Genomic DNA, 25,121 nt, shown 5'->3' with positions numbered 1-25,121 from the left:
TTATGTGAGCCGGTTTTGGAACTTGAATCCCTGATTCAATTAAAATAGAGGGGAGCTACCGTGGTTAGTTAGTTATTGCATCCCGGAGATAGTAAGGCTTCCTGGAGCTTTCGCCTACTCTCCTTTTGTTGAAATATCACCACTTTGAATGACACAATCACAATACAGTACCCAGCAACAACTCTCTTTTTTCTTCTATTACTCGCCGACTTTCAGCTTGCCTTTGACCATGTGTAGTGATTTGCTGCCTTGTGGCTAGATTTGCGCTACAGAAATACAATATACGCACAGACATACCCGTTAGCGCATGAAGCAAGGGATTCTCTATAGACATGGACGACAAACTGGATTTCTTTACCAATAGCTATCTCACAGTAGAAGTGCACGATCACTCAGTTCTGCATTTGTGGGCAGCAAGTAACAAGCAATACTGCATTTGTGGGCAGCAAGTAACAAGCAATACTAACAGGCAGCTCACACACCGGCAAACCACTTGATCAAGCTTCATCTTTCGATTTGCAAACCAGACCTCCAGTGTATGCGCCAAAGTTCTGCCAACTTGCACAAGGAAAAACACAGAAAGATTCAAAATCTTAATGGAATGAAGCGTCCAGGAGTAACTTACCTGGCTAAATGTTGGCTTATTGTGTAACCGTGAACATCGGTCACCATGACGGCATGCTCCAATCTTGAAATAGAAGGAACAGTTTACTCTGAAGGAGGAAGATGAAACAATCATTAAGAAAAATATTAAGGTGGGAAACCTAGCACAAACATGAGAAGACTGAAAAGAAAATGCACTGAACCCCAAAAAGACTCAACCTAAAAAAATACAAACATCAGCTTCCTTCTCTCAAGCACCAACACATGTTGAATGGAAGAAAAGGGAGCTTCCTTTCAAAGCACTGCTAGTTTTTTAAAAGGATAACTTTTTTTTAACTAAAGCTCCTAAAATTCTCAGTATGCAGAATATTCCGGAGGGATGCATATGGACAAGGGGTATGGAATTAAATAAAAGATCATCTTGTCCATGTGACAGGTTGCTCTAGTAAACTACTTTACCCATAACAAAATCCACGTGTTCGTTTGGTGCATTGTAGTGTGACGACAAATTATGACAGCAATCTTCTTGTACATGACCTCTGAACAAAGCCTTTCTGATTATGCCAGTGCTCATACCATAGTAGTGTTGGAGTACTAGCAATTCTCTTATTTTGCCACCTTTCCACAGTTCTACATAAGTGGGCTGAAGTTTGGGGTAAGCAATAGTTCCCAATTGTTGAGTCTGTGCAAACCTACTACCTTGCATGTTTCATGGGTTTTCATCAGCTTGTCTTCAAAAATTCCCATAGAGAGCAAGGTTGGAAATGTACTCCTGACAAGGGCAGAAGTAAACTTATTCCAGGGTTGGGGGAAAACAGGTTGGTGGGAAAGTGAACCTATGGATAAGGAAAGGGCACGGTCTGCAGTTAAGGTAATATTTGTGGCCATATGTTAATGCTGTTTGAACTTGCATTTATGTTTCACTAATACAAAGCCTTTATTAGGGTGAGCACTCTATGGAAATGTTGTAAGCTCGGACTCCACGGACAGTGGTCCCAGTATAAAAAGGAGTACACATGTTTGCAAAGTTTAACTATATAATGCTATGTATAACGCTCCCAGAATGCTCCATGACTAGATGAAAATGTTTGCAGATGCTTGCAAGCAAGATTGAGGAGTCTCTGCTCTACAATAAAACGTTCACAAAAAAGCAACCACGAAATAAAAGATTAAGAAGCCAATGTGAGATTTTAGGTTCCATTTCTTTGAAGCATCATTTAGTAAAATATGTGGATGCACGCTATTTCACAAAAAACATTCAGAATGGAAAATCAGTGCAGACGGTTGCAAGATGATTATGGAAACATGAAAAATAATCAATCCCTGGCAAATCCAATAGGTCTGACATTAGTGGTCAGCCTTTTAGTTTGTCAATGTGTGTTGTTTCGACACAGTTTTTAGGTTTCGCCTGGCCGTAGCACTGCGCAGCAGTGCTCACGCAGGCGAAATCTTTTGATCCTACAGTATGGGTCTTTGTCCTGCCTCTCTCTTCCATTGGCTAGCTCCATAAATGGAGGCTAGCCATTGGAAGAGATTGGTTGTCAATCACTCTTTCCCCGTCAAAACGCGATTCAGGGGTGTTTCCGTGTCTTTTTTTAAGTCCCGCCCTCTCCTCTTCCCATTGGCTGGAATTTTACCTTCCAGCCAATGGGAAAGGGAGAGCACGAAAAACACGCCCCGAATCCCTACAGGGCGTGCTGTGCTTTCGCTTGTTTTATATTGCAATGTGTAATTATATGTTCATAGAAATATACACATGTCATTACAATGTAAATTAACATGCGTGGCATACTGTGTGGGTGAATCATTTGCGAATTTGCAGAAGAAAATGATGTACAAAATAAGCTGTCCCCTCACTATTGCCTTGACGTCAGATCTGCGTGTGCCACACTAGCAGAATGCGGTCATTTCATGTCATAGTTTAATTTTGTTTCGTCCTATTTCGCCGAGCTCTATTTTGAAACCCTCCAGATAGCCGCGCAGACTGCACTGGTTCTTGGATTCTGTCCCTTGTAGCACAGTTTTTTATACTAGTATAACTAGGTCTACAAGTCCCAGAATTCTGAGAAAAACAGAGACTGGACCCTAGTCATGGGCTGGGGCAATTTGGAAACTGTTCATGGGTTAAGAGGTGCGGTTGTGTCGTGGTCGCCGCAGCATTTTCATTCCCAGAAAAAGTAAGAGTGGACTTCAGCTGCCCCCTCATCTCTTCCGTCCGGTCCCCTATGCAGATAGCGCAGCCTTCGCCTAGTTTGCACCCTTCCCTCCATCGCGCCTGCGCCCGGCAGGTGGGCGTGGCAGGCGGGTGCAAGAAATCTCCAGCCTCAGAGTTGCGGCGACTTGAGGAGATGTGATGAAAGACAGGAGGAGGGGGGGGGGGGAATCTCTAGCTTGTGACCGGCCCGTCACCTGTGCTCAGCCCGCTTCTCCTCTTGGAGACGCAGAGGGGGCTTGTAGGCACAATTGCAGCCGGCGGCGTCCCAGCCTTGATCCGCTCGTGCAGGCTAATTAGCCAGGAGGATTAACCTATTGAGTGCGCGGGGACGAACGCAGTGGATTTTGATTCCTTGGGTTCCAATGTAGCGCCTGCGGCGGGGCGTGCAGGAGGAGCGCAGCCGGGACCGCCAGGGGAGCCGGCCAGGACTGACCGCGCGGGGCATGGGGGACTCCGTGTTCTGTGATACGCGGCCGGCTTATAGAGTAAGTACCACCCTGGGTTGTGTGTCTTCGCTTTTCACTGACACTCGTTCAAGTTTGTCCTGTTTGAGGAAACTGGGCTGGGGGCGATGTTGCAGGACAGTCACAGTTTCCCATCAGGCGCCATGCAAAGGTTTTTGGGAGGGGAGACGGGATTCCACTAAGAGAATGCAGCGAGCACACATGTTAACATTGTCATGTGTTCTTTGTTTCATGCATGTTGTACCAGTCTGCTTTGTGATTTATATTGCATTGTTATGCGCTTTGGGGACTATGACTGGAACCAACCTCGCCCACCTACTGAACATCTCGCCCCTGGTATTGTGACGGGGGCTCCTAAGTAGTGTTAAATCAACAGGCACTGCACGCACCCTTCAGCACCTCACACCCGGTGTTGTACAGTATGAAACATACACACCGGACAGACCAGAGGCAGGGCTCGCTCACGGGTCTCTCTCTCTCTCCTGCGGTTCCCCTCTGCTCCTTCCTGTCACAGCTGGGCTGGTGTGAAGCAGCTGCTCACCCCGAGCGGGTTCTGCTGTTGAACCGCGCCCGCTGCAGAGGCCAAGATAACAGTAAAAGCAGGGGCGGCCGGGCCTCCTCCATACCAAGGCCCCGGTTGGCGACCTGGAGAGCGGCAGCTACTCAGACACACACGCGGTGCTGGGGCCGGTTGGTTCCATTCATTCCAGGCCATGGCGCCTCTGCCGTGGTCCGCGGAGCGCTGGAGGGCCGAGGGCCTTGCTGCGCAGCCCAGTCCCAGCACACATTGTTTTGGGGAGGCTTTTGTTGTTATCAGAGAGTCAGTGATGGGACTTTTGTAACACTGCAGTTGTATTCGTGGTTTCCTTCCCGAATGAGGGGTTAGAGACGTGTTTGCCTCAGTGGACAATGTGTTACTGGGCCTGTGCCCACAGAAGGTAGTTATTTGGTTCACTGAACAGTAGGCTCTATGCCCAAAGTGCACCACCGGTGTGTGTGGCTCTGGGGGTGTGTGTGTGTGTGTGGCTCTGGGTGTGTGTGTGTGTGTGTGTGTGTGGCTCTGGGTGTGTGTGTGTGTGTGTGTGTGTGTGTGTGTGTGTGGCTCTGGGTGTGTGTGTGTGTGTATCTCTGGGTGTGTGTGTGCGTGTGTGTGCGTGTGCGTGGCTCTGTGTGTGTGTGTGTGTGTGTGTGTGTGTGTGGCTCTGGGTGTGTGTGTGTGTGGCTCTGGGTGTGTGTGTGTGTGTGTGGCTCTGGGTGTGTGTGTGTGTGTGTGTGTGTGGCTCTGGGTGTGTGTGTGTGTGTGTGTGTGTGTGGCTCTGGGTGTGTGTGTGTGTGTGTGTGTGTGGCTCTGGGTGTGTGTGTGTGTGTGTGTGTGTGGCTCTGGGTGTGTGTGTGTGGCTCTGGGTGTGTGTGTGTGTGTGTGTGTGGCTCTGGGTGTGTGTGTGTGTGTGTGTGTGTGTGTGTGGCTCTGGGTGTGTGTGTGTGTGGCTGGCTCCGGGTGTGTGTGGCTGGCTCCCGGTGTGTGTGGCTGGCTCCCGGTGTGTGTGGCTGGCTCCCGGTGTGTGTGGCTGGCTCCCGGTGTGTGTGGCTGGCTCCCGGTGTGTGTGGCTGGCTCCCGGTGTGTGTGGCTGGCTCCCGGTGTGTGTGGCTGGCTCCCGGTGTGTGTGGCTGGCTCCCGGTGTGTGTGGCTGGCTCCCGGTGTGTGTGGCTGGCTCCCGGTGTGTGTGGCTGGCTCCCGGTGTGTGTGGCTGGCTCCCGGTGTGTGTGGCTGGCTCCCGGTGTGTGTGGCTGGCTCCCGGTGTGTGTGGCTGGCTCTGGGTGTGTGTGGCTGGCTCTGGGTGTGTGTGGCTGGCTCTGGGTGTGTGTGTGTGGTAGTAATTGCCGTCTGCTGAGCTCGTCCGTAGGGTACAATAGGTCTCACATTTGCGAGAGATTAAGCTATTGGCAATGTAAATGACAATGCCATTTATTTATCTGTTTTCAAAACCAACACATAAATACAAATTTTGTCATTTACAATGCCAATAGCTCTAACTTTTCCAAAGGCGAAACCGTTGCATTGTAAATGCTTGTTGTATAACTGTTGAGGGAACTGCCATGCCATCACCATTATAACAACCACTGACAAAAAAAGAAGATTATTTTTTTTTGGTCTCAAAAAGCACAAATTTCCACAGAAATCCCTGGGATTGAACAAAACTACTTTGTGTGCCGATACGCTCCTTGGTAAAGGACAGAACGCTGTTGCTTAAAGCAAAGCCAGCCTATAGACAGAAACAGAATTTCGATAAAGACAAAAGATCTTGGTTAATTCAAGACCTAATTAGGGGCCCAATTTTAAATGAAATCACAATAGTGCACCCAGGGTATAAATCCTTGCGGTAGTCTGGATTTATGGCTTTTGTGAATTCACAATAATTTTCAAAAGTAGGCCAGGAAATCGTACTCCTTGAAAATATGTGCAAACTGAATTTTAACATGAGCGAATATGCATGTGTAGATTTGCTCAGGTAAAAATCTGTTGGGCATATACAAGTTCACTTTTCCTCCAACATCTTTTTTCCCCCAACCCTGGAAAAAAGTTTTACTTATACCCTTGTCAGGAGTACATTTCCAGCCTCTCTCAGTATAGGGAAAGATTGGAAAAGAGCTGGTGAAATCCCTTAAAACATGCAAGTTGGTGGGTTTGCACAGACTCAAGTGCAATCCAACCCAATTGCTTAACACTAATTTTAGCCCCAGTATGTAGATATGCGGAAAGGTGGCAAAATAAGGAAATTGCTAGAATTTAAACCCTACTTTAGTATTAGTTTTGGCATATTCAGACAGGCTAATATCAGAACTCTTACAGAATGAGATAGCTGCTATCATTTTTTGCCGCATTACGTGGCTTCAAAGTGGATTATTTTACAGGACAAGTCGATTTATGAAGCAAACTTTCCCATGGACAAGTGATTATTTGATTAAATTCCACAACCCTGGGAAGTCTGATGGTAAAGACCAATTTAAAACTGATCCTTTTTAGACAGGAGCCCTAACATTTAAATATGTGATGGCCGAGGTAGATGCCATGAGACATTTATAATATTCTAAACAGTGTTCAACATAACTGGGAGCAACAAATACACCAGTGTGCACCAGTGGTTTAAAAGGAAATACAGATAGAACAGGTACTCGCTATTTAGAATAAGTTTGCTCCCAAGAAGTGGCAGTGGTCTCCCATTAAACATACTGCAACAATGCAGAGAAGTGCAGGTGCTTTCCCTTTCAAATTAAGAAGAGCAGGTACTCCGTACCAGACCCTACCTGCCAATTTCAAGCACTGGTGTACATATATTTAAGACAAGGGTCTCTTCTGACCCCGCTCTCTTATTCGTCCCACAAAGGGCAATCTCTAACCCTTCTTTAATCCGTACCTGAAGTGAAGCATAAGCACTACACCCTCCAAAAGGAGATGTAGGTCTTTCAGATTCAGTGCAAACAATATGATATGATTTATCCATGATTAAGGCAGTACTTGAATAACTGAATCTGAAAGGAAACACCTCATCCTGGACCACCCCACAGAGACTCCATTTAGGTTTCAAACCTCATTTCAAGTATGAGAAACATCAAGCACTTCAATCCATTTGTAAACAAGCTCCGTTACATTTGCTAATAAGCTTGGCTGCCCTAACCTTATGGTCGAAGACGTTCAAATCTTCAAAGCTAGCATCAACAAATAGATCATCCACACCTATAATTGGGTCTTCTGCAGAATCCTGAAACAGGCCTGATCAATTTTGTTTTCCAGCATGGATGTTTGCACATATAGCGCCTGATTACGATGTCGGTCGGAAAGCCTCCAACATGGTAGGTTTAAAGTTTGACCGCTGTATTATGATGATAGCGGTCAAAGTTTAAGCTGGCCGGGGAATCAGAAACTGTTACAATGGGCACAAGGAGCCTATTTGCCAGCCAGAAAGCCCTCATAATCCTGAAAGGACAGCGTTCCGCCACTGGAATTATGATAAAAGATAGAGCCATTTAAATCCATGTTTAATAAATTAGGCATGTCATTTTTTTTTTTATTATTTTTTTTTTTGATTTGCGAAAACACATTGCGATAAACACTGCAGAATTGGTTTTTAGACCCAAAAACCATTGCAACAAAATAACATTGCACATCAATGTAAATAATCTAATGATAGACACTTGTGGAGCAATTGACAAAAAAGAAAATCGATAGCAGCAAAGACAGAATAGGCAACAATCAGAGAAAAAAAAAATAACAGATCAATCAGTGCCCCATAACACAGTAAGTCTTTAGCCATCCCATTCAGACACCGGCACCCAGATACTAGTTGCCAATTGTCGGCTCCTCCCCCCTTTACAAGAAAAAACAGAAAATTCTAACCTATGGAGAGCTAAGAGTCTTGCTCGCCATTGTGCGAAAGATGGGGCTTCCGCAGATAACCACTGAGATGTAATGCACAGACGTGCCTGAGACATAGCGATAAATAAAAAAGCTGATTTGTAAAAGGAGGCAGATTTGTAAAAGGAGTGAGTACCAGCTAAACTATTACCCACGTCAACCCCAAATATCACTAGTGCTGGAGTCAATAAACAGCTTATCTTGAGTGTAGAATTGATAAAGCGCTCAATGTCATCAAAAAACCCTACTAGTACTGGACAAGCGTAAAGCATATGTATTATATCCGTCGTCAGTGAATCACAGCGAGGACAGGTATTACCCTTCCTAGCACCCCATTTTGCAATTTTCATTGCCGTATAATAAAGATCTAACATTGCCATATAGCTTTGAGTCTTCAACGAACCTGAAACAATGACCTTACCGGCAAAGTCCATTACCGGGGCTAGGTCAATACCTGTCCTTCCTAATTTAGATTCCCACTTAGCACTTTGAGCTGACATATCATCCGGGAGGGTTGATACTATATATATTGATAAAGTACCCCTATTCTACTTCTTTTCCTAATCATCTCAATGATTGGTATCTTATCCAGTATACCTGGTGAAGTCTTCAATTGTTTATACACAAAGCTTTGTATTTGCAGATATTTGAAAAAATCACGCGGGGTAGTTTGTATTTATTCCTGATATCACTGTATGCTAAAATTTGCCCACCCTCTGCTAGGTCACCCAACATATAGGCACCCTGCCTTTGCCAGCCAAGCGTTACATAATCTTGAAAGACACTAGGAAACACTCGGCTGCTTTTAAATTACATGGGGCACACGGCAGGGGTGTCCTTGTTCACAGCTGCTGTTCGCCCTATACATTGATCAGTTTCTTTCTAAAATCGTGGCTAATCAGGCTATAGTTCCAATAAGGGCTGGTGATATCTCCTACAATCTGTTAGCCTACGCAGATGATATAGTTGTTATAACATCTGAAGTTCCATCTGCATTCCCTGCACTGAAGGAACTAGCAAAACAGTTCGGAGCAGTGTCGGGTTATAAGCTCAATGTCTCAAAAACTCCGGTGGTTCAGACTCCTGATATGCTTATATCCGACGCTCCTGTTGTCCCGGAAGCTATGTATTTAGGGGTGCGAATAAGTCCCGCAGTGGATAGGATCCCGGGCTTCAATATTCTTCCAGTGATAGAGGCAGTCAATACTAAATTAGAGAGATTCGATAATTTACATTTATCCTTATATGGTCACTGTAGCGTCCTTAAAATGATAGTCCTCCCGAAATTTTTATATTTGTTTAGAACCATTCCTTTGTTATTTTCTCAAAATAGCTTGATCAAGGCAGAGAGGGTGTGTAGTAGATTTTTGTGGGGTTATAGGCGCCCACGACGAGCAGCTAAGTGGATGTGCCTTCCTCGAGATCGGGGGGGGGCTGGGCGGTCCCTAGCCTTGTTATGTATTATTGAGCAGCAATGCTACAAGTTATGGGAGTGCTGATATGTGGAGCTAGGGCGAACGTACCGATGTCCAACCAACCTAATATCTATGAGATAGGGATGGGTGAAGCTGCCATGGGTATATTGTTGGAGGTTCTGGAGCCTAGTTATTATAAAAGGACACGCTTCAAAGTTTTGATCGCTGCATGTACTATCTGGCGGAAAATTAGGAAGAAATTAGCCATTCCAAATTTGAATCTCTATAAGGCATGTCATATTTTGCACTGCTTCCACAAATCCTCAGTAAATGGGGCAACAAGACCACTCACAAGTAACCCCAGGTCTCCTGACGAATGGCCATTCCACCAATGAGGTCCCATTTGCATTTTAATTATTTTTATCCAATGGCCATCTGTTAATGGAGGGAGAGAGTTTCATTAAAAACGATAACCATGCTTGACAGTGTTTCTGTAAAGTCTTCAATTGGTTTATTATGTTTTGGAAAGATACTGAAAATCCAGTTCCTTGCAAAGTAAAGTAGTGGACCAATTACACCTAGATCCCATTTGGGGACGTGGGGCCATTTTTCTGATGCTATCCCAGCCTGGCAGTACCGAGCCATCCTGGGAATACTGTGCCTAAACGCCCACAGCCAAATGACCAACTGCAAGGCTGAACTAGGAGATTCACAGCAAAGCACCGCCATCATTCATTTTTTAAACTATCAAATGCACAAAGGTGCATTAGTGGTATAGACACGCATTCCTCCAAACTATGGATGTCTACTAAGATGCATTTGGGAATTACGAATAACCCACCAGATTTTTTTTATTGTACGGTAACCAACAAGAAACAAATTAGTGACAAAAGTTCTTATACTGCTGGGGAAAAGGAAATATTTCACCCAGTTGTTATTTTTGAAAATCTTTAAGCCTGCATGTTACACTCATAGTGCTTCTATCATGCACATTAGCACACAGAGTTTCTCTTGCATCTTTAAAATGCAAATAATGCACACGTAACAATCGATTTATTTTCATTTCAATTAGGCTGATTGCAAGAAATGGTGTTATTAGTTGAGGAAAGCGAGTACCCACCTAAAATCACAATCCTGGTCACACACAAACATGTCCAACTAACACAGAGGCCTACATGCCCACCTGCAAAATGACACCAGATTCACATGACATGAAACATTCACCCAACAGCCACTGTCATTTGTTTCCAACCCTAGGAGTATGGCAAACAAAATATTAGGTGTTATCGAATGCAATCTTCAGTGGTTTAATAAAACAAGGAGCGCAAAAGGTATAGGGCTGGCTTGCAATTTGAGCTCTAATTAAAACATTTTAAAAAGCATGCTCCATTGAGAAAAGCAGAACATACTAATTTATGTATACAATATATCTACAGGGTAAATAATTTTATGTCTGGTGATTCAGGGTGCCTTTGTGGATAAAATAGTCCCATCGGAGTCAGAATGATATACTAAACAGCCAATAGCATGATGTTTGAGGGCAATACTCCCCCGGGCAGAGCCAAAGCCCAGGTTGTGTATATTTTAAAGAATTAGTGCCAATGTATGTACAAACAGTGGCCTGGTCAAGCCAGACAAATAATATGATTGAATTTAGCCCAAGTTCTATCCCCAAACGGGACACTTTGATTCTGAGATCATTCTAAAATACAACTAGTAAACAGCATTGCTTTTCACAACAACTGCATGTGGTTTCTGCTCAGTAACAAAAAGATTAATTGAAGAGGGGGCTTTTCAATCACTTATCACAGCTGCCTTTACCTGCAGCCTGGAGAGCTTGTACAGTTCAAGGATATCAAATAAAAGGACATGACAAAGCAGGTGAGAACACCAAGTGAACAAAATAATGCGACAGGAGAGAGAACAGGTCATCGTGGCCAGTTAGAGCCCAACAATGCACTAGCCTTCCTACTACAAAGCAAACGAACAGCAGCAAATATCCAGGGAAATCACAAAAGTACTTTCATGCAGGAGGTGCCTTTCTGGCTCACTGAAGATTATCTCACTGTAGTCAAACATGTGTAGCAGTCAGTGTAGCGTTAGAAAATGAAAGTAGTCTGATAAAGCAGGAGCAATTACGACAGACCTAAGCACATGCTGGCTGTCAGATATACTTTTCCATAATCATAAAAATTTAATTTATTCTCCTACCACCGGAATTAAGAAAGGAAATTCACAGAAATGGGGTATATATTTTGTTCCTCCTTTACCCGCAACAATATAAATTACAAAATACATATATACGAAAAAAGAACCTAGTTTTTATTTAGCATGATCCCGAGGTAGAAGCCAATATATAGAAGCATTGCTATGAACACTAATTCCATGTGTTAGCATCCCACAGATCATCTTAAGTAAAAGTCGATTTTTTGCAGACAAGCAATTTGGATAGGTGGTCATGTTGTCATGGGTCTAACCAGTGACAAGGCGAGACTTAGCCTGTGGAACTGTGTGGCCTAAAAGTTGTGGATTCGAATTATAAACCTCAATTCATAAATAGAGGGTATGTTCATCAGGAGAACAAACTGAATCAGAACAAAAAGCATTAATGTCTTTAACCGTAATACGAGATGTTAGCAATAATACATCTGACAATAAAGTGCAGGTAAAACATAAGTATCACGCTGCAATCATTACAAACATTCGTTATCAGGCTACCATCCATGAAATAAAGAATTAAGCACTACCTATATGAAAATGACATTTTTACTCACAATGTTTACTTAGATTTCAATTGCATTGCTTACAAATTTCCGCAGTAGGAAAATTGCTTCTGCTGATCTCAGTGACCATTACATCAACAGCATTGCTCCACGAAACCTAGAACCTAAGTCAGTAAACTTCCAAGTTCCTCTGCTCAGATACAGTTTAGATCTTCATTAGCAGCGTCCCTGCCCTGTCAAGCAAGAGACTTACTCAAACACAGTGGCGAAGTTATGGCTAAAATATTTCTCTACAACTTTTTAATTATTTAAAATGCAGGTTGTACATCTTAAACTGAAGATTTGTGTTTGAAGTTCAATAGATTGAATAGCCTTCCAAGCAGAACTGATGCACATATAATCACACTAGAGCATTGTCAGGTAGGATGGATACACATATAGATGCAAACTTGAGGCATTAAAGTGTGGCTAGTGTTACAACACAAAGTACATTACATATTTACAAGTTATGCGTTCCATGATGAGAACCAAGTGTTAACAAGAAGTGAGCAAGGGACAAGGGGGTGGGGGGGCTGATGAACTGAGGCGCATTTGGTCATTTTTCTGCAGTACTGTCTGCTTGTGTGATTTCAAGGAGATCATGAACGATAGGAGAAAGGACAGCACTCAACTCACAGAGGGAGAGCTCCAGTGAAAGGTCCTCAGAATGCAGATTGGGTGAAAACATGCAATTTGGGTTGGCTTGAAGATTTTCACTGAGGTTGGCTTGAAGGTTTTCACTGAAACTGCAAATAACATATGAGACAGTATCCGGAAATTTGTGGGAGGTGATCAGATCAGGCTAAAAACCAGTACTCCTACTTTTTAAGCAGAAGATTGCTTCATATAAAGTCAGCCAGTCTGGTATCGGTACTGTGAGGCCATCTGTGAGGGGCCATATGTGACAGTGTCCTGAATCTGCAGAACTGGGCCATTTGCAACCACAAACAAAAATGCTTTTTCTAACGCGCAAACACCAAATTGTGATTTGGTAACGTGTTACTGAATCGCAGGCTGGGTTTGCAAATAAAAACAGAATCGCTATTTGAAAGGTGTTTGTTCAGGGCATCCCTTCAAAATAAGGAATCTGAAAGGTATGTAAAAATGTTTTGCAATTGAAACGCAGTCTCAAAACACAAAAGTTGGCAGTAACCCATTTGTAAATGGGAAGGGGATCCCTTGCGAAGCCTCTCCTTTAAGAATGTTTGAAAAATATATTTTTAAGAGCAGACAGACTTGGGGGAGGGGAGGGGGGTCGGGGAGAAGCAGCATTTAATTTTTTCTTTTGAAACGCATCCCGTTTTCCTTTAGGGAAAACGGGCTACGGTTGAAAGGGAAATAATTGCTTTATTTAAAAGCAACCACAGGTATGGTGGTCTGCTGACCGTAGCAGGCCACCAGTCTCGTGTAACGGCAGCGAATCCGGATGGGTTACAAATTGTGACTTAACTAATTAATATTCATGAGGGAAGTCCACATTTGCAACCAACTAAGAATCGCTAATTTGGCAATCAAGGCCAGATTTCCCTTTAGTACACTTTAGTACCAGTGATCACCAAATAGCGATTAACAAAAAAAAAGTTAGGTGCTAATCGCTATTACTAACGTTCATACATCCAGTCATTCATTCATTGGATTCTTTATTCGATGATTAAAAATCACCATAAAAGTACAAACATACAGTATACATTCAGTTCATTTCTTTTTAAAAAACAAACCACCAAATTAACATGAGTCCTAGTGTAAATACAACAGCAAAGGCCCAATGAATAAAACATTATAGTTCATTAAAAATAAAAACAATCACGAAAGTCTCACAATTCCCCCTCCCCTCTAGTTGCTCTTAATCGAACAGCTACTTTAATAAAAATTAATAACACAGCACAGTGTAAGAGGGTCCGACGCCGGTTGTAAAAAAATCAAAGCCTCTTTAGCACGTTTTAAGTTAGATTTTTTCAGGACGTCTACCAGGAATCTACGCCTGGGTTCAGCATAAAATGGACATAGCAATACAAAATGAAGGGAATCCTGCGGAGACCTATTGTCGCAGCCGCAGGTTCCCTTCTGCTCAATAGTGGATGAATACCCTAATGGTGATCCCAATAAATATGGTAAAAAATTGAGCCTAAAACGGTTCATTAAAAACCTTTCCTGTGCATTATGTAATAAATATAGGTAAGGTTCCATTCCTTCTGAGGTCTTTACCAGGTTATATGCACACACCATGGTTTTAGCCCTTTCTTGTTCAGTTCTCTGTGCGGCTTTATTTGCAAAAAACACTTTTTTAACAATTGTCTTATGCTGGGGGATGATCACTGTCGGATCGGTGAAGAGATTCCCTAGACCCAGGGTAACCAGTACAGACTTTACATGAATGAGGCACGGGATTCGCGACCCTTTATCTCTGCCCAAGCAGTCCTTCAATATTTCCCTGCTTAGGCTCGCCTCTGGGTTTATCCAGATTTTAAGCCAGGCAAAGATTGGCCTAACCTTTATCAAATCTTCAAGGTAGGGTATCCCTAGCTCCCTGTGTGCTATTTCAGCCGCTAAACTGTGTGGGGCTTTCAGGACGGAGCGTAGATGTTTGTTTTCCTCCCGCTGCAGTTGGCAGGTATTTACAAAGCCCCACACCTCTGCCCCATAAATAACTTTAGAGCAGCACATTGAGTTGTACAGGATCATCAACTGTTCGGGGCACCACCTCCCCAGCCTTCGGCCATAACCAGCTATTGCCCCATTGGTGGCATTCATTTTACGGCAACGATCCTCTATCAGGGCGTTAAATTTTAATAACCCGTCAAATAGTAAGCCCAGATATGAGAAAGATTTGACCTTCTCCATCTTATGACTCCCTATCATGAAGGTACATTTATTAGAAGGTTTTTTACCGACAGACAAAACATAGGATTTACCCAGATTAACAGAAAGGTCTAATGAGCCCATAAAAGAAACAAAACCATCAATTAAAATCTGTAAACATCCAGTCTTCGGGCCATATGGACCAATCGCGTGATGTCGGTATGGTGAACGGTTGTCAGTGGGGGCCAAAGAAGGTTTGCTTTGTAGAGTTGAGGACCTTACCAAAGAAGGAAAGTGATTTTCTGAGCAGCCCAACCGAAAGTGTTTTACAGTCTATTTAGACACAAGGCTACAGATACCCGTGAGGAGAGACAAAGGCATTTATGTTCAGTACCCGAATCCTCCCAGGAGGTGGTTATACAGGATGTATTGTATTGTAATTGCATTTATATAGCGCGTACTACCCCTGATGAGGTGTCGAAACGCTTTTTTGGCAAGTAGCATGCTACTACGGGACCCATAGAGGATTAGTGTTGAATTAGTATAGTGAAACATGCATGTACATTTTAAGTGGATGAATGGAATTTAAGCAACCTGCTGCAATTAAAGTATTCAAAGGTTTCTTTTCGAGGAAAATTAATTTCGGCGATCAAGGGGGAAGTGGAGTGATACAGAGTGTTTGGTGCTGTGGATGCAAATAAATATATCATCTCTATTTTTGTGGATGTCAAAGTAAGTAACTGGAGCAACATTTGATGATTGACTGTTACCAATGCTAATGGGAAATGCAAGACAGAACAGGTGATATACCATATATGTATGAAGAAGACAGTTCGACTGATTTTAAAAGACTGTGCAGGGAGAGATACTACAGGCAAGTGCAGGGGGGGGGAGCCTGAGGCACTGTTGTGATGGACCATTTATGCAACCAGTGTCTAGAAGACATATAGATCAAATGGCAGGAGATGGCACGTATGTAATCAGTGCAAGGTGATGGCTTTTATAGACCCAACGCACTGAGTTGCCATCTCGTAAACCAGTGCAGATAAGAGAGCGTTTGTGGAACTAAGGTAGAGAAGAAGCATTATAGAAAGAGGTGCCATTAACGATACAGTGCACGGAGGAAGCATTTGAACAAGTCTAGGGACTGGTTATTTGTGATGTTAGTGCTAGGATGACGTTTCTATATAGATAGTGTAAGCATGTTATGTACTGGAGCCAGTCCAGGGACGGGAAACTTATGAAAATAGTGCAAAGAAGGGCATGTATGAAGCCTGTGCAGGGAGAACCAACATATGGACCCGGTATCGGCATAAAGAAATGTATTTATAAAGCATGTGCAGGGATGTGAGGTATTTATGAATTAGTGCAAGAAGGACTTACTTCTAAAAACAGTACAAAGATAGGGTATTTATAAATCCAGCCCAGGAAAGAGTGTGCATGGCTAGTGTGAGAAGAGGGTATGTGTGCAGCCACAGCAGGGAGATGAGAAATTTTAGAGCCAAAGGAGTGGCTCCCGACAATTGCACTGGCTCCCTAATAGGAAAAGAGCAGTCTTTAAGCTCCTGTGTATAGTGTTTAAAGTCCTCCAGGGGACTGGCCCTACGTACCTAATGAGCAAACTAAAACCTTACATTCCCGTACATCAATTGAGATCAAGTAATCGGAAATTGCTCGGCACACAGAGAGGAAAGCTAAAATGGGTGGTCGCGCCTTTTCACATCTAGCCCCCTCCCACTGGAATAGACTGCCAGATGAGATTCGAGCCTGCTCCAACTTAGCACAGTTTAAGAAACAGCTTTAAACCTAGATGTTTTAAGAATTACTCAATCTGTAGTTTGCTAACCAGGCGCCGAGAGATCCCCTTGGGGATGATTCGTTGCACCATACAAACCATAATAATAATAATAATAATAATAATAATAATAATAATAATAATAATAATAACGGAGTATGGGACATTTATGCATCTAGTGGCAGAGCCAGTGGGCATGTGTGTAGCCAAATGAGTGAGGATTCCTTTGTGGAACAAGTGATGGGACACACATGAAACTAGCGGAGAGGTGGTGTTCATGAAGCTACTGCAAGGATGGGTGGGTGCAAGGAGGCGAATTTATAAAGCCACAACAAGTAGAAGTTACTGGTGGACCCAATAAAAGGAGGCAATATGTATGGATTCAATCACAGTGTGCGGAACGAGGTAATTATGAAGCAGAACAGGAGAAAGGCATGCATGGCAAAGTGGTACTACAGAGGCACTGCGAAGAGAGGTACAGAAGGAGTCAGTTCAGGGGAGGGGCATCTGTGGAGCCAGGGTAGGGGAAAAGGGCATCTGTGGAGCCAGGGATTGGGAAAGGGGCATCTGCGGAGCCAGGGTAGGAAGAAAGAGGCATCTGCGGAGCCAGGGTAGGAAGAAAGAGGCATCTGTGGAGCCAGGGTAGGAAGAAAGAGGCATCTGTGGAGCCAGGGTATGAAGAAAGGGGCATCTGTGGAGCCAGGGTAGGAAGAAAGGGGCATCTGTGGAGCCAGGGTAGGAAGAAAGGGGCATCTGTGGAACCAGGGTAGGGAGAAAGGGGCATCTGTGGAACCAGGGTAGGGAGAAAGGGGCATCTGTGGAACCAGGGTAGGGAGAAAGGGGCATCTGTGGAACCAGGGTAGGGAGAAAGGGGCATCTGTGGAACCAGGGTAGGGAGAAAGGGGCATCTGTGGAACCAGGGTAGGGAGAAAGGGGCATCTGTGGAGCCAGGGTATGAAGACAGGGGCATCTGTGGAGCCAGGGTATGAAGACAGGGGCATCTGTGGAGCCAGGGTATGAAGACAGGGGCATCTGTGGAGCCAGGGTATGAAGACAGGGGCATCTGTGGAGCCAGGGTATGAAGACAGGGGCATCTGTGGAGCCAGGGTATGAAGACAGGGGCATCTGTGGAGCCAGGGTATGAAGACAGGGGCATCTGTGGAGCCAGGGTATGAAGACAGGGGCATCTGTGGAGCCAAGGTAGGATGAAAGGGGCATCTGTGGAGCCAAGGTAGGATGAAACCACTGAAAAAACGACAAATCAAACTAGGCAGTAAGAAGGCCTCCTGGTTCAACGACGATCTTAAGAAATCCAAGAAACTCTGCTGCTCCCTTGAGAAGGCCTGGAAAAAAGACCCAACCACCAGCACTAAGGACGCCTTCAAAAACGCCACCCGCATACACCACCAACTGATCCGAAATGCCAAGAAAGCCGCTTTCAAGGACCGACTAGATAACAACGCCCACAACAGCAAGGAATTATTCAACATCGTCAAGGAATTTACCAACCCCTCAGCCAACTCCAACGACATCACCCCCTCTCAAGCCCTCTGCGACTCCCTAGCCTCATTCTTCCACAACAAAATTGCAGACATCCACAACAGCTTCGACAACCGACCCGAAAACCAACCCACCCAACACCCCGCAGGACCCCCACCCCCCCTGAACATCCTCAATGACTGGAAGCCAATCTCCACTGAGGACACCATCCGTCTGATGAACTCTATCCACTCAGGATCCCCCACAGACCCCTGCCCTCACCACATCTTTAACATAGCAGACTCCATGATAGCACCGCACCTCCGAGACGTCATCAACTGCCCCCTCAACTCCGCAACCTTCCCGGAAAGTTGGAAACACGCCGAACTCAGCGCCCTCCTGAAGAAACCCACAGCTGACCCCACAGAACTCAAAAACTACCGCCCTATCTCACTCCTTCCATTCCCGGCCAAAGTCATCGAGAAAGCGGTCAACAACCAACTCGCCGAATTCCTCGAAACCAACAAATCCCTCGACTCCTCACAGTCCGGCTTCCGAGCCAAACACAGCACTGAGACCGCCCTCATCGCAGCAACAGACGACATTCGAACTCTACTGGACAATGGAGACACAGTCGCCCTCATCCTCCTCGACCTCTCGGCAGCCTTCGACACGGTCTGTCATAGCACCCTTTTACAACGCCTCAGAAACGTCGGAATCCAAGGAAAAGCACTGGAATGGATCACCTCGTTCCTCTCCGGAAGAACCCAGAGAGTCCGCCTTCCACCATTCAAGTCAGAGGCCACTGAAGTCATCTGCGGCGTACCACAAGGATCTTCACTCAGCCCCACCCTCTTCAACGTATACATGAGCACCCTCGCGGACATCGCACGCCAACACAACCTCAACATCATCTCCTACGCCGACGACACTCAACTGATCCTCTCACTCACCAAAGACCCGAACACTGCCAAAACAAACCTGCATGAAGGAATGAAAGAAGTAGCCGAATGAATGAAGCACAGCCGTCTGAAACTAAACTCAGACTAAACAGAAGTCCTCATCCTAGGCACCTCCCCCTCCGCCTGGGATGACTCTTGGTGGCCAGAGGCCCTTGGAAAAGCACCCATCCCGACGGACCACGCACGGAACCTGGGCATCATCCTGGACTCCTCACTCTCGATGAACAGACAAGTCAACGCCGTTTCTTCATCTTGCTTCAACATTCTTCGCATGCTCAAAAAAACATTTCGTTGGATCCCCACCGCAACTAGAAAAACGGTCACCCACGCTCTGGTCACGAGCCGACTGGACTACGGAAACACCCTTTACGCCGGTACCACTGCAAAACTCCAGAAAAAACTCCAACGCATCCAGAACGCTTCAGCCAGACTTATATTAGACATCCCGCGTAAAGAACACATCTCTGGTCACCTGAAAAACCTCCACTGGCTCCCCGTCAATAAGAGGATTACCTTCCGACTCCTAACCCACGCACACAAAGCACTCTACGAAATCGGACCCGAATGCCTCAACACACGACTGTCCTTCTACACCCCCTCCCGCCAGCTACGATCCTCCAACCAAGCCCTTGCCACTGTACCTCGCATCAACAAAACCACCATGGGAGGAAGATCCTTCTCCTACCTGGCAGCTAAAACCTGGAACTCTCTTCCCACTCACCTTCGCCTCACTCAGAACCACCTAGCATTCAGAAAGCAACTTAAAACGTGGATATTTGACAAATAATTCCCCACCCTTCTTCAAGCGCCTTGAGACCCTCTGGGTATGTAGTGCGCTATATAAATTTACTGACTTGACTTGACTGTGGAGCCAGGATAGGAAGAAAGGGGCATCTGTGGAACAAGGGTATGAAGACAGGGGCATCTGTGGAGCCAAGGTAGGAAGAAAGGGGCATCTGTGGAACCAGGGTAGGAAGAAAGGGGCATCTGTGGAACCAGGGTATGAAGACAGGGGCATCTGTGGAGCCAGGGAAGGAAGAAAGGGGCATCTGTGGAGCCAGGGAAGGAAGAAAGGGGCATCTGTGGAGCCAGGGTAGGAAGAAAGGGGCATCTGTGGAACCTGGGTAGGGGGAAGGAGGCATCTGTGGGGCCAGAGTAGAGAAGGGGGCATCTGTGGAGCCAGGATAGGAAGAAAGGGGCATCTGTGGAGCCAGGATAGGAAGAAAGGGGCAGGGGCATCTGTGGGGCCAGGATAGGAAGAAAGGGGCATCTGTGGGGCCAGGATAGGAAGAAAGGGGCATCTGTGGGGCCAGGATAGGAAGAAAGGGGCATCTGTGGAGCCAGGATAGAAAGAAAGGGGCATCTGTGGAGCCAGGATAGAAAGAAAGGGGCATCTGTGGAGCCAGGATAGAAAGAAAGGGGCATCTGTGGAGCCAAGGTAGGAAGAAGGGGGAATCTGTGGAACTAGGGTAGAAAGAAAAGGGCATCTGTGGAACCAGAGTAGAAAGAAAGGGGCATCTGTGGAGCCAGGGTAGGAAGAAAGGGGCATCTGTGGAACCTGGGTAGGGGAAGGAGGCATCTGTGGGGCCAGAGTAGGGAAAAAGGGGGCATCTTTGGAACCAGGGTAGAAAGAAAGGGGCATCTTTGGAACCAGGGTAGAAAGAAAGGGGCATCTGTGGAACAAGGGTATGAAGACAGGGGCATCTGTGGAGCCAGGGTAGGAAGAAAGGGGCATCTGTGGGGCCAGGGTAGGAAGAAAGGGGCATCTGTGGAGCCAGGGTAGGAAGAAAGGGGCATCTGTGGAGCCAGGGATTGGGAAAGGGGCATCTGCGGAGCCAGGGTAGGAAGAAAGAGGCATCTGTGGAGCCAGGGTAGGAAGAAAGGGGCATCTGTGGAGCCAGGGTAGGAAGAAAGGGGCATCTGTGGAGCCAGGGTAGGAAGAAAGGGGCATCTGTGGAGCCAGGGTAGGAAGAAAGGGGCATCTGTTGAACCTGGGTAGGGGGAAGGAGGCATCTGTGGGGCCAGAGTAGAGAAGGGGGCATCTGTGGGGCAAGAGTAGGAAGAAAGGGGCATCTGTGGGGCAAGGGTAGGAAGAAAGGGGCATCTGTGGGGCAAGGGTAGGAAGAAAGGGGCATCTGTGGAGCCAGGATAGGAAGAAAGGGGCATCTGTGGAGCCAGGGTAGGAAGAAAGGGGCATCTGTGGAGCCAGGATAGAAAGAAAGGGGCATCTGTGGAGCCAGGATAGAAAGAAAGGGGCATCTGTGGAGCCAGGATAGAAAGAAAGGGGCATCTGTGGAACCAGGATAGAAAGAAAGGGGCATCTGTGGAACCAGGGTAGAAAGAAAGGGGCATCTGTGGAACCAGGGTAGAAAAAAGGGGGCATCTTTGGAACCAGGGTAGAAAGAAAGGGGCATCTGTGGAACAAGGGTAGAAAGAAAGGGGCATCTGTGGAACAAGGGTAGAAAGAAAGGGGCATCTGTGGAACCAGAGTAGGGAAAAAGGGGGCATCTTTGGAACCAGGGTAAAAAGAAAGGGGCCTCTGTGGAACCAGGATAGAAAGAAAGGGGCATCTGTGGAACCAGAGTAGGGAAAAAGGGGGCATCTTTGGAACCAGGGTAGAAAGAAAGGGGCATCTGTGGAGCCAGGGTAGAGAAGTAGGAATCTGTGGGGCCAGTGTAGGGTGTTTGTGGAGCCAGGGTATGGAAAGGGGCATCTGTGTATCAAGGGTAGGGTGGTTGTGGGGCCAGGGTATGGAAAGGGGCATCTGTGTATCCAGGGTAGGGTGGTTGTGGGGCCAGGGCAGGGGGCCCCTGTGGACCCAGGGTAGGGTGTTTGTGGGGCCAGGGAAGGGGGCCCCTGTGCAGTCAGCCCTGTGTTGGCCCGGGCAGAGAGCTGGAGCCTCCCAGAGAGAGCGGCCTGGCCCTGGTCGCCCCCAGAGCCGGCGTCCATTCATTGACTGCCCCCCGGTGGCCCCGGGCCGCCCCCCGGCCTCCCCGCACTCACTTGTCCTTCTCGGTGCCGAAGATGGAGGCCAGGTACTCCGCCATCTTCCTCCGCCCGCCCGGACAACTAGAGCACTCCAGGCGCCGCTGCGCGACCCGCGCGTCATCAACGGCGGCCCGTGCGCAGGGTCAGCGCGAGCCGCGCACGTCACAAAGGGCAGCGAGCGGGACGTCAGAGGAGCGCGCCCGGGAGCCTTTGACGTCACGAGGGGGCGGGAGCAGCTAAGCGTCGCCGTGCCTGCCAGGAAGGCTCAGCGACACAGAAGAAGGACAAATCGCCCAACAAGAAGCTGCTCGTGCCTGACTTACGTATTAATGCTTGTTAATAGCGCCCACGCGGACCTTACCCAGAGGTGCTAAGGCGCTTGAGGAGAGAAATGCGCTACATTGTATTACTCGAGTATCTATCGGGGCAGTTACAATACATGAAGAGTATTGAAGCACACCAGCCAACCTTTTGCATTGTTTATGTGTGACTCTTCCTTGGTTTCAGTGTATGAATGAGTGAGTGACAATTTTCTGCTGACTGTGTGAACACTTCGAGTGGCACTTCCTCCTGAGTAAATCAAAGCAATGACCAGGATTTGCGCGCCTGTGGGTTTTCATTGTATCCACCTGTCAGTGTGGAGATCTATCTCACCCATAGCACACGCCAGGGCTTAAGTTCTTAACAAGCATTGGCATAGCCAATAGGTCTCGCTGTTGGGACCTAAGTCATCAAAATTAAAACAAAAAATTTAAGAGTTTATATTTACCACTTGTATGTTAGTATTAGGATGCAATTGGTATAAAAAGAGAAACAAACTGGCCAGTGTGGAAAGGAACCTTTAAAGAGGTTAAGAAAAGACTGTTCAGTGCAACTGAAGGGATTTCTAATAGGTTTGATTAAAGCCTTCATGTGAGGTCAGATAGTATATTGTTACTTTTAGTCCTGAATGTTTCTTTTTGTTAAATATTTCTTTTTGTTAACTGACAGTGCTCTGTGCTTCCTGCACTCAGCAGATAATTAGTTTTCAAATCCCGGCACCGTGATTATAGCTGCCTTAAAAACTTTCCAGAGGCAGACCGGCTGGCTGAGAAACCCTTGGTTACTCAGCGAGTCTGTTTCATTTTGCAACATTTCTTTTGTCAGTCTGTTAATTATTACATGCATTTATTAATTATCATGCTGATGGAAGAAATGTTCCATAATAAAACTGACTCGCTGAGTAACAAGAGTGTCTCAGCCAGCTGGTCTGCCTGGAAAACTAATGAAGGGATTAGCAGAAGAGAGCTGCAAAGGAGATACAAGCATCCCCAGCTCCACCCCTGCCCCCTCCTCCAATGGCCGCGCCACAGAGCCCGAGAAACAGCAAAGGAGGAGCAGGAACTATTTGCAGACTAGCCTAGCCCTGAATTTCCCTGCTTCCATTAAATCGCTCAGTGAGGCTTGCACCTGATTTTCTTAAATCAAACAAAGCGCTCCAATCCTTAGAAAGCGATCTTCTTGAGCTGCTGCAGGCTATAATGGTTGCCCCATACCTCTGCTAGGGATGACTACCATGAAGGTAGAATTCAAGAGTAGGAGTACAGTGGGCAAGATTTATGTCACACAAAAAGGGTCTAATTTGTTGGGGTGGAAGCACCAAAGAGAACTGGGTGTCAGATTAGATCCCAACAGTCCTAATCAGGTTTTCTTGGTGGATCCGTCAGTTGGAGGCATGGAGGTTTGCAAGGATTTCCTCAAGGTTTTCTCTGAAGAGGTGGGTCTGCTCAAAAACTACCAACACTCCATCAACCCAAATCCAACGCTAAACCCATTGCCCACAAAGTCAGACCCATCAGAACTATGATGCAAGCCCCCCTCCAAGCAGTGCTAGACAGACTTTTAACACTTGGAGTCATCAAACCGATTGAAAGTTCCCAATGGTTGGCTCCTATAGTCCTCACCACCAAAGCTTCTAGTAAGGACATCAGACTTTGTGTTGACCCGAGAGATTTAAACCATAACATCTGGGTAGACAGACATCCCCTGCCACGCATACATGAGCTCTTCACTCTCATCAAGGGTGCAAGTTTTTTTAGCGTCCTAGACCTTTCCTCTGCCTACTACCAGGTAGAGCTTCACCCAGACTCCCGCAACCTTACTTCATTTGTAACCCCCCTCAGGGCATTCAGTACATACGCATGCCTTTTGGGTTGGCTTCAGCGGCCGATACCTTCCAAAGGATTATGCAACATGTGCTGAAGGACCTTCCAAGAACCCTTTGTTTTTAAGACGACATCATCATATATGGGAAAGATGTAGAGGAACACAATACAATGCTGAGGCACGTGTTAACTTATCTTGAAAAAGCAGGTCTGACATTAAAAAAGGAAAAATGTCGCATTGCCATAGGGTCTGTTGAATACCTTGGGCACACCATCTCTCAAGATGGTGTCAATCCTAAAGTAGATCTTGTGAAAGCAATCAAAAATACTGCTGCTCCGACTTGTGTTGAAGACCGTAAATCATTCCTGGACTTATCTGAATACTGTGCTAAATTTGTTGCAAATCATGTCAGCATCGTGGAACCGTTACGAAACCTAATGAAGTCCAGGACACCCTTTTTATGGAAAAATGATTGTCATGATGCTTTTGTAGCGGTGAAGGAGAGCATTGCTTCTGGCCCGTCCTTGTGTAGATTCGTACCCAATAAACCCACTGTTCTTTGCACTGACGCCAGCAATAAAGGGTTGGGGGCTAGTTTTACCAAGTACGTCGATGGCAAAGAACAAGTGGTTGCCTTTGCTTCTCATGCGCTTAAAAGTGCGGAAGTAAACTACTCAGTGGTGGAGAAAGAGGCACTTGCCTGTCCTTGGGCAATTAAACATTTCTGTTTCTTCTTGTGGGGCATGCCTTTTACTGTAAAGACCGACGATATGCCTCTCATGTATGCGTTCACCACGAAAGGTCAAAACCACACAGAGTATTGCTAGATGGATTCTGAGACTAGAAGGATATAATTTTAGAGTCAAATATGTACCCGGAATACAGAATGTTGTAGCCGATTTTTTTATCTCGCTCACCGCCTGAGGTTGATGAAGGAACTGACCAATAGTAATCTGATGATGTCATACTTAAATTGTCTTGCTTGAATAAAAAGGAATTAAATAGTTGTTTACTAATAGATGAAGAAATGAATGCCCTCAAGGAATATATAAAAAGTGGTTGCCCTGCTGCTAAAAATTA

General features: G+C 45.9%; 1 protein-coding gene across 11 annotated transcripts in view; it reads right to left on the bottom strand.

The window, feature by feature from the left end:
- Positions 1-22,051, bottom strand: part of LOC147659352 (splicing factor U2AF 35 kDa subunit-like) — a 189,953-nt gene extending 167,902 nt beyond the window's left edge. For 7 of the 11 annotated variants that reach the window (XM_086951808.1, XM_086951813.1, XM_086951807.1 and 4 more), the window contains exons 1-2: positions 21,912-22,033; positions 626-713 (exon numbers count right to left, since the gene is read on the bottom strand). In XM_086951808.1, coding sequence (XP_086807934.1) covers positions 626-672 — 47 coding nt within the window. In that variant the 5' untranslated portion in view covers positions 673-713; positions 21,912-22,033. Of the gene's footprint in view, positions 1-625; positions 714-21,911 lie in introns of all 11 variants that reach the window. The other 4 variants (XM_086951811.1, XM_086951816.1, XM_086951810.1 and 1 more) reach the window with 1 other exon arrangement.
- Positions 22,052-25,121: the final 3,070 nt, after the last annotated feature.

Source organism: Lissotriton vulgaris, unplaced genomic scaffold, assembly GCF_964263255.1.
Source record: "Lissotriton vulgaris unplaced genomic scaffold, aLisVul1.2 SCAFFOLD_1061, whole genome shotgun sequence".
Lineage (NCBI taxonomy): Eukaryota > Metazoa > Chordata > Amphibia > Caudata > Salamandridae > Lissotriton > Lissotriton vulgaris.
This window is presented reverse-complemented; position numbering and strand designations above follow the sequence as displayed.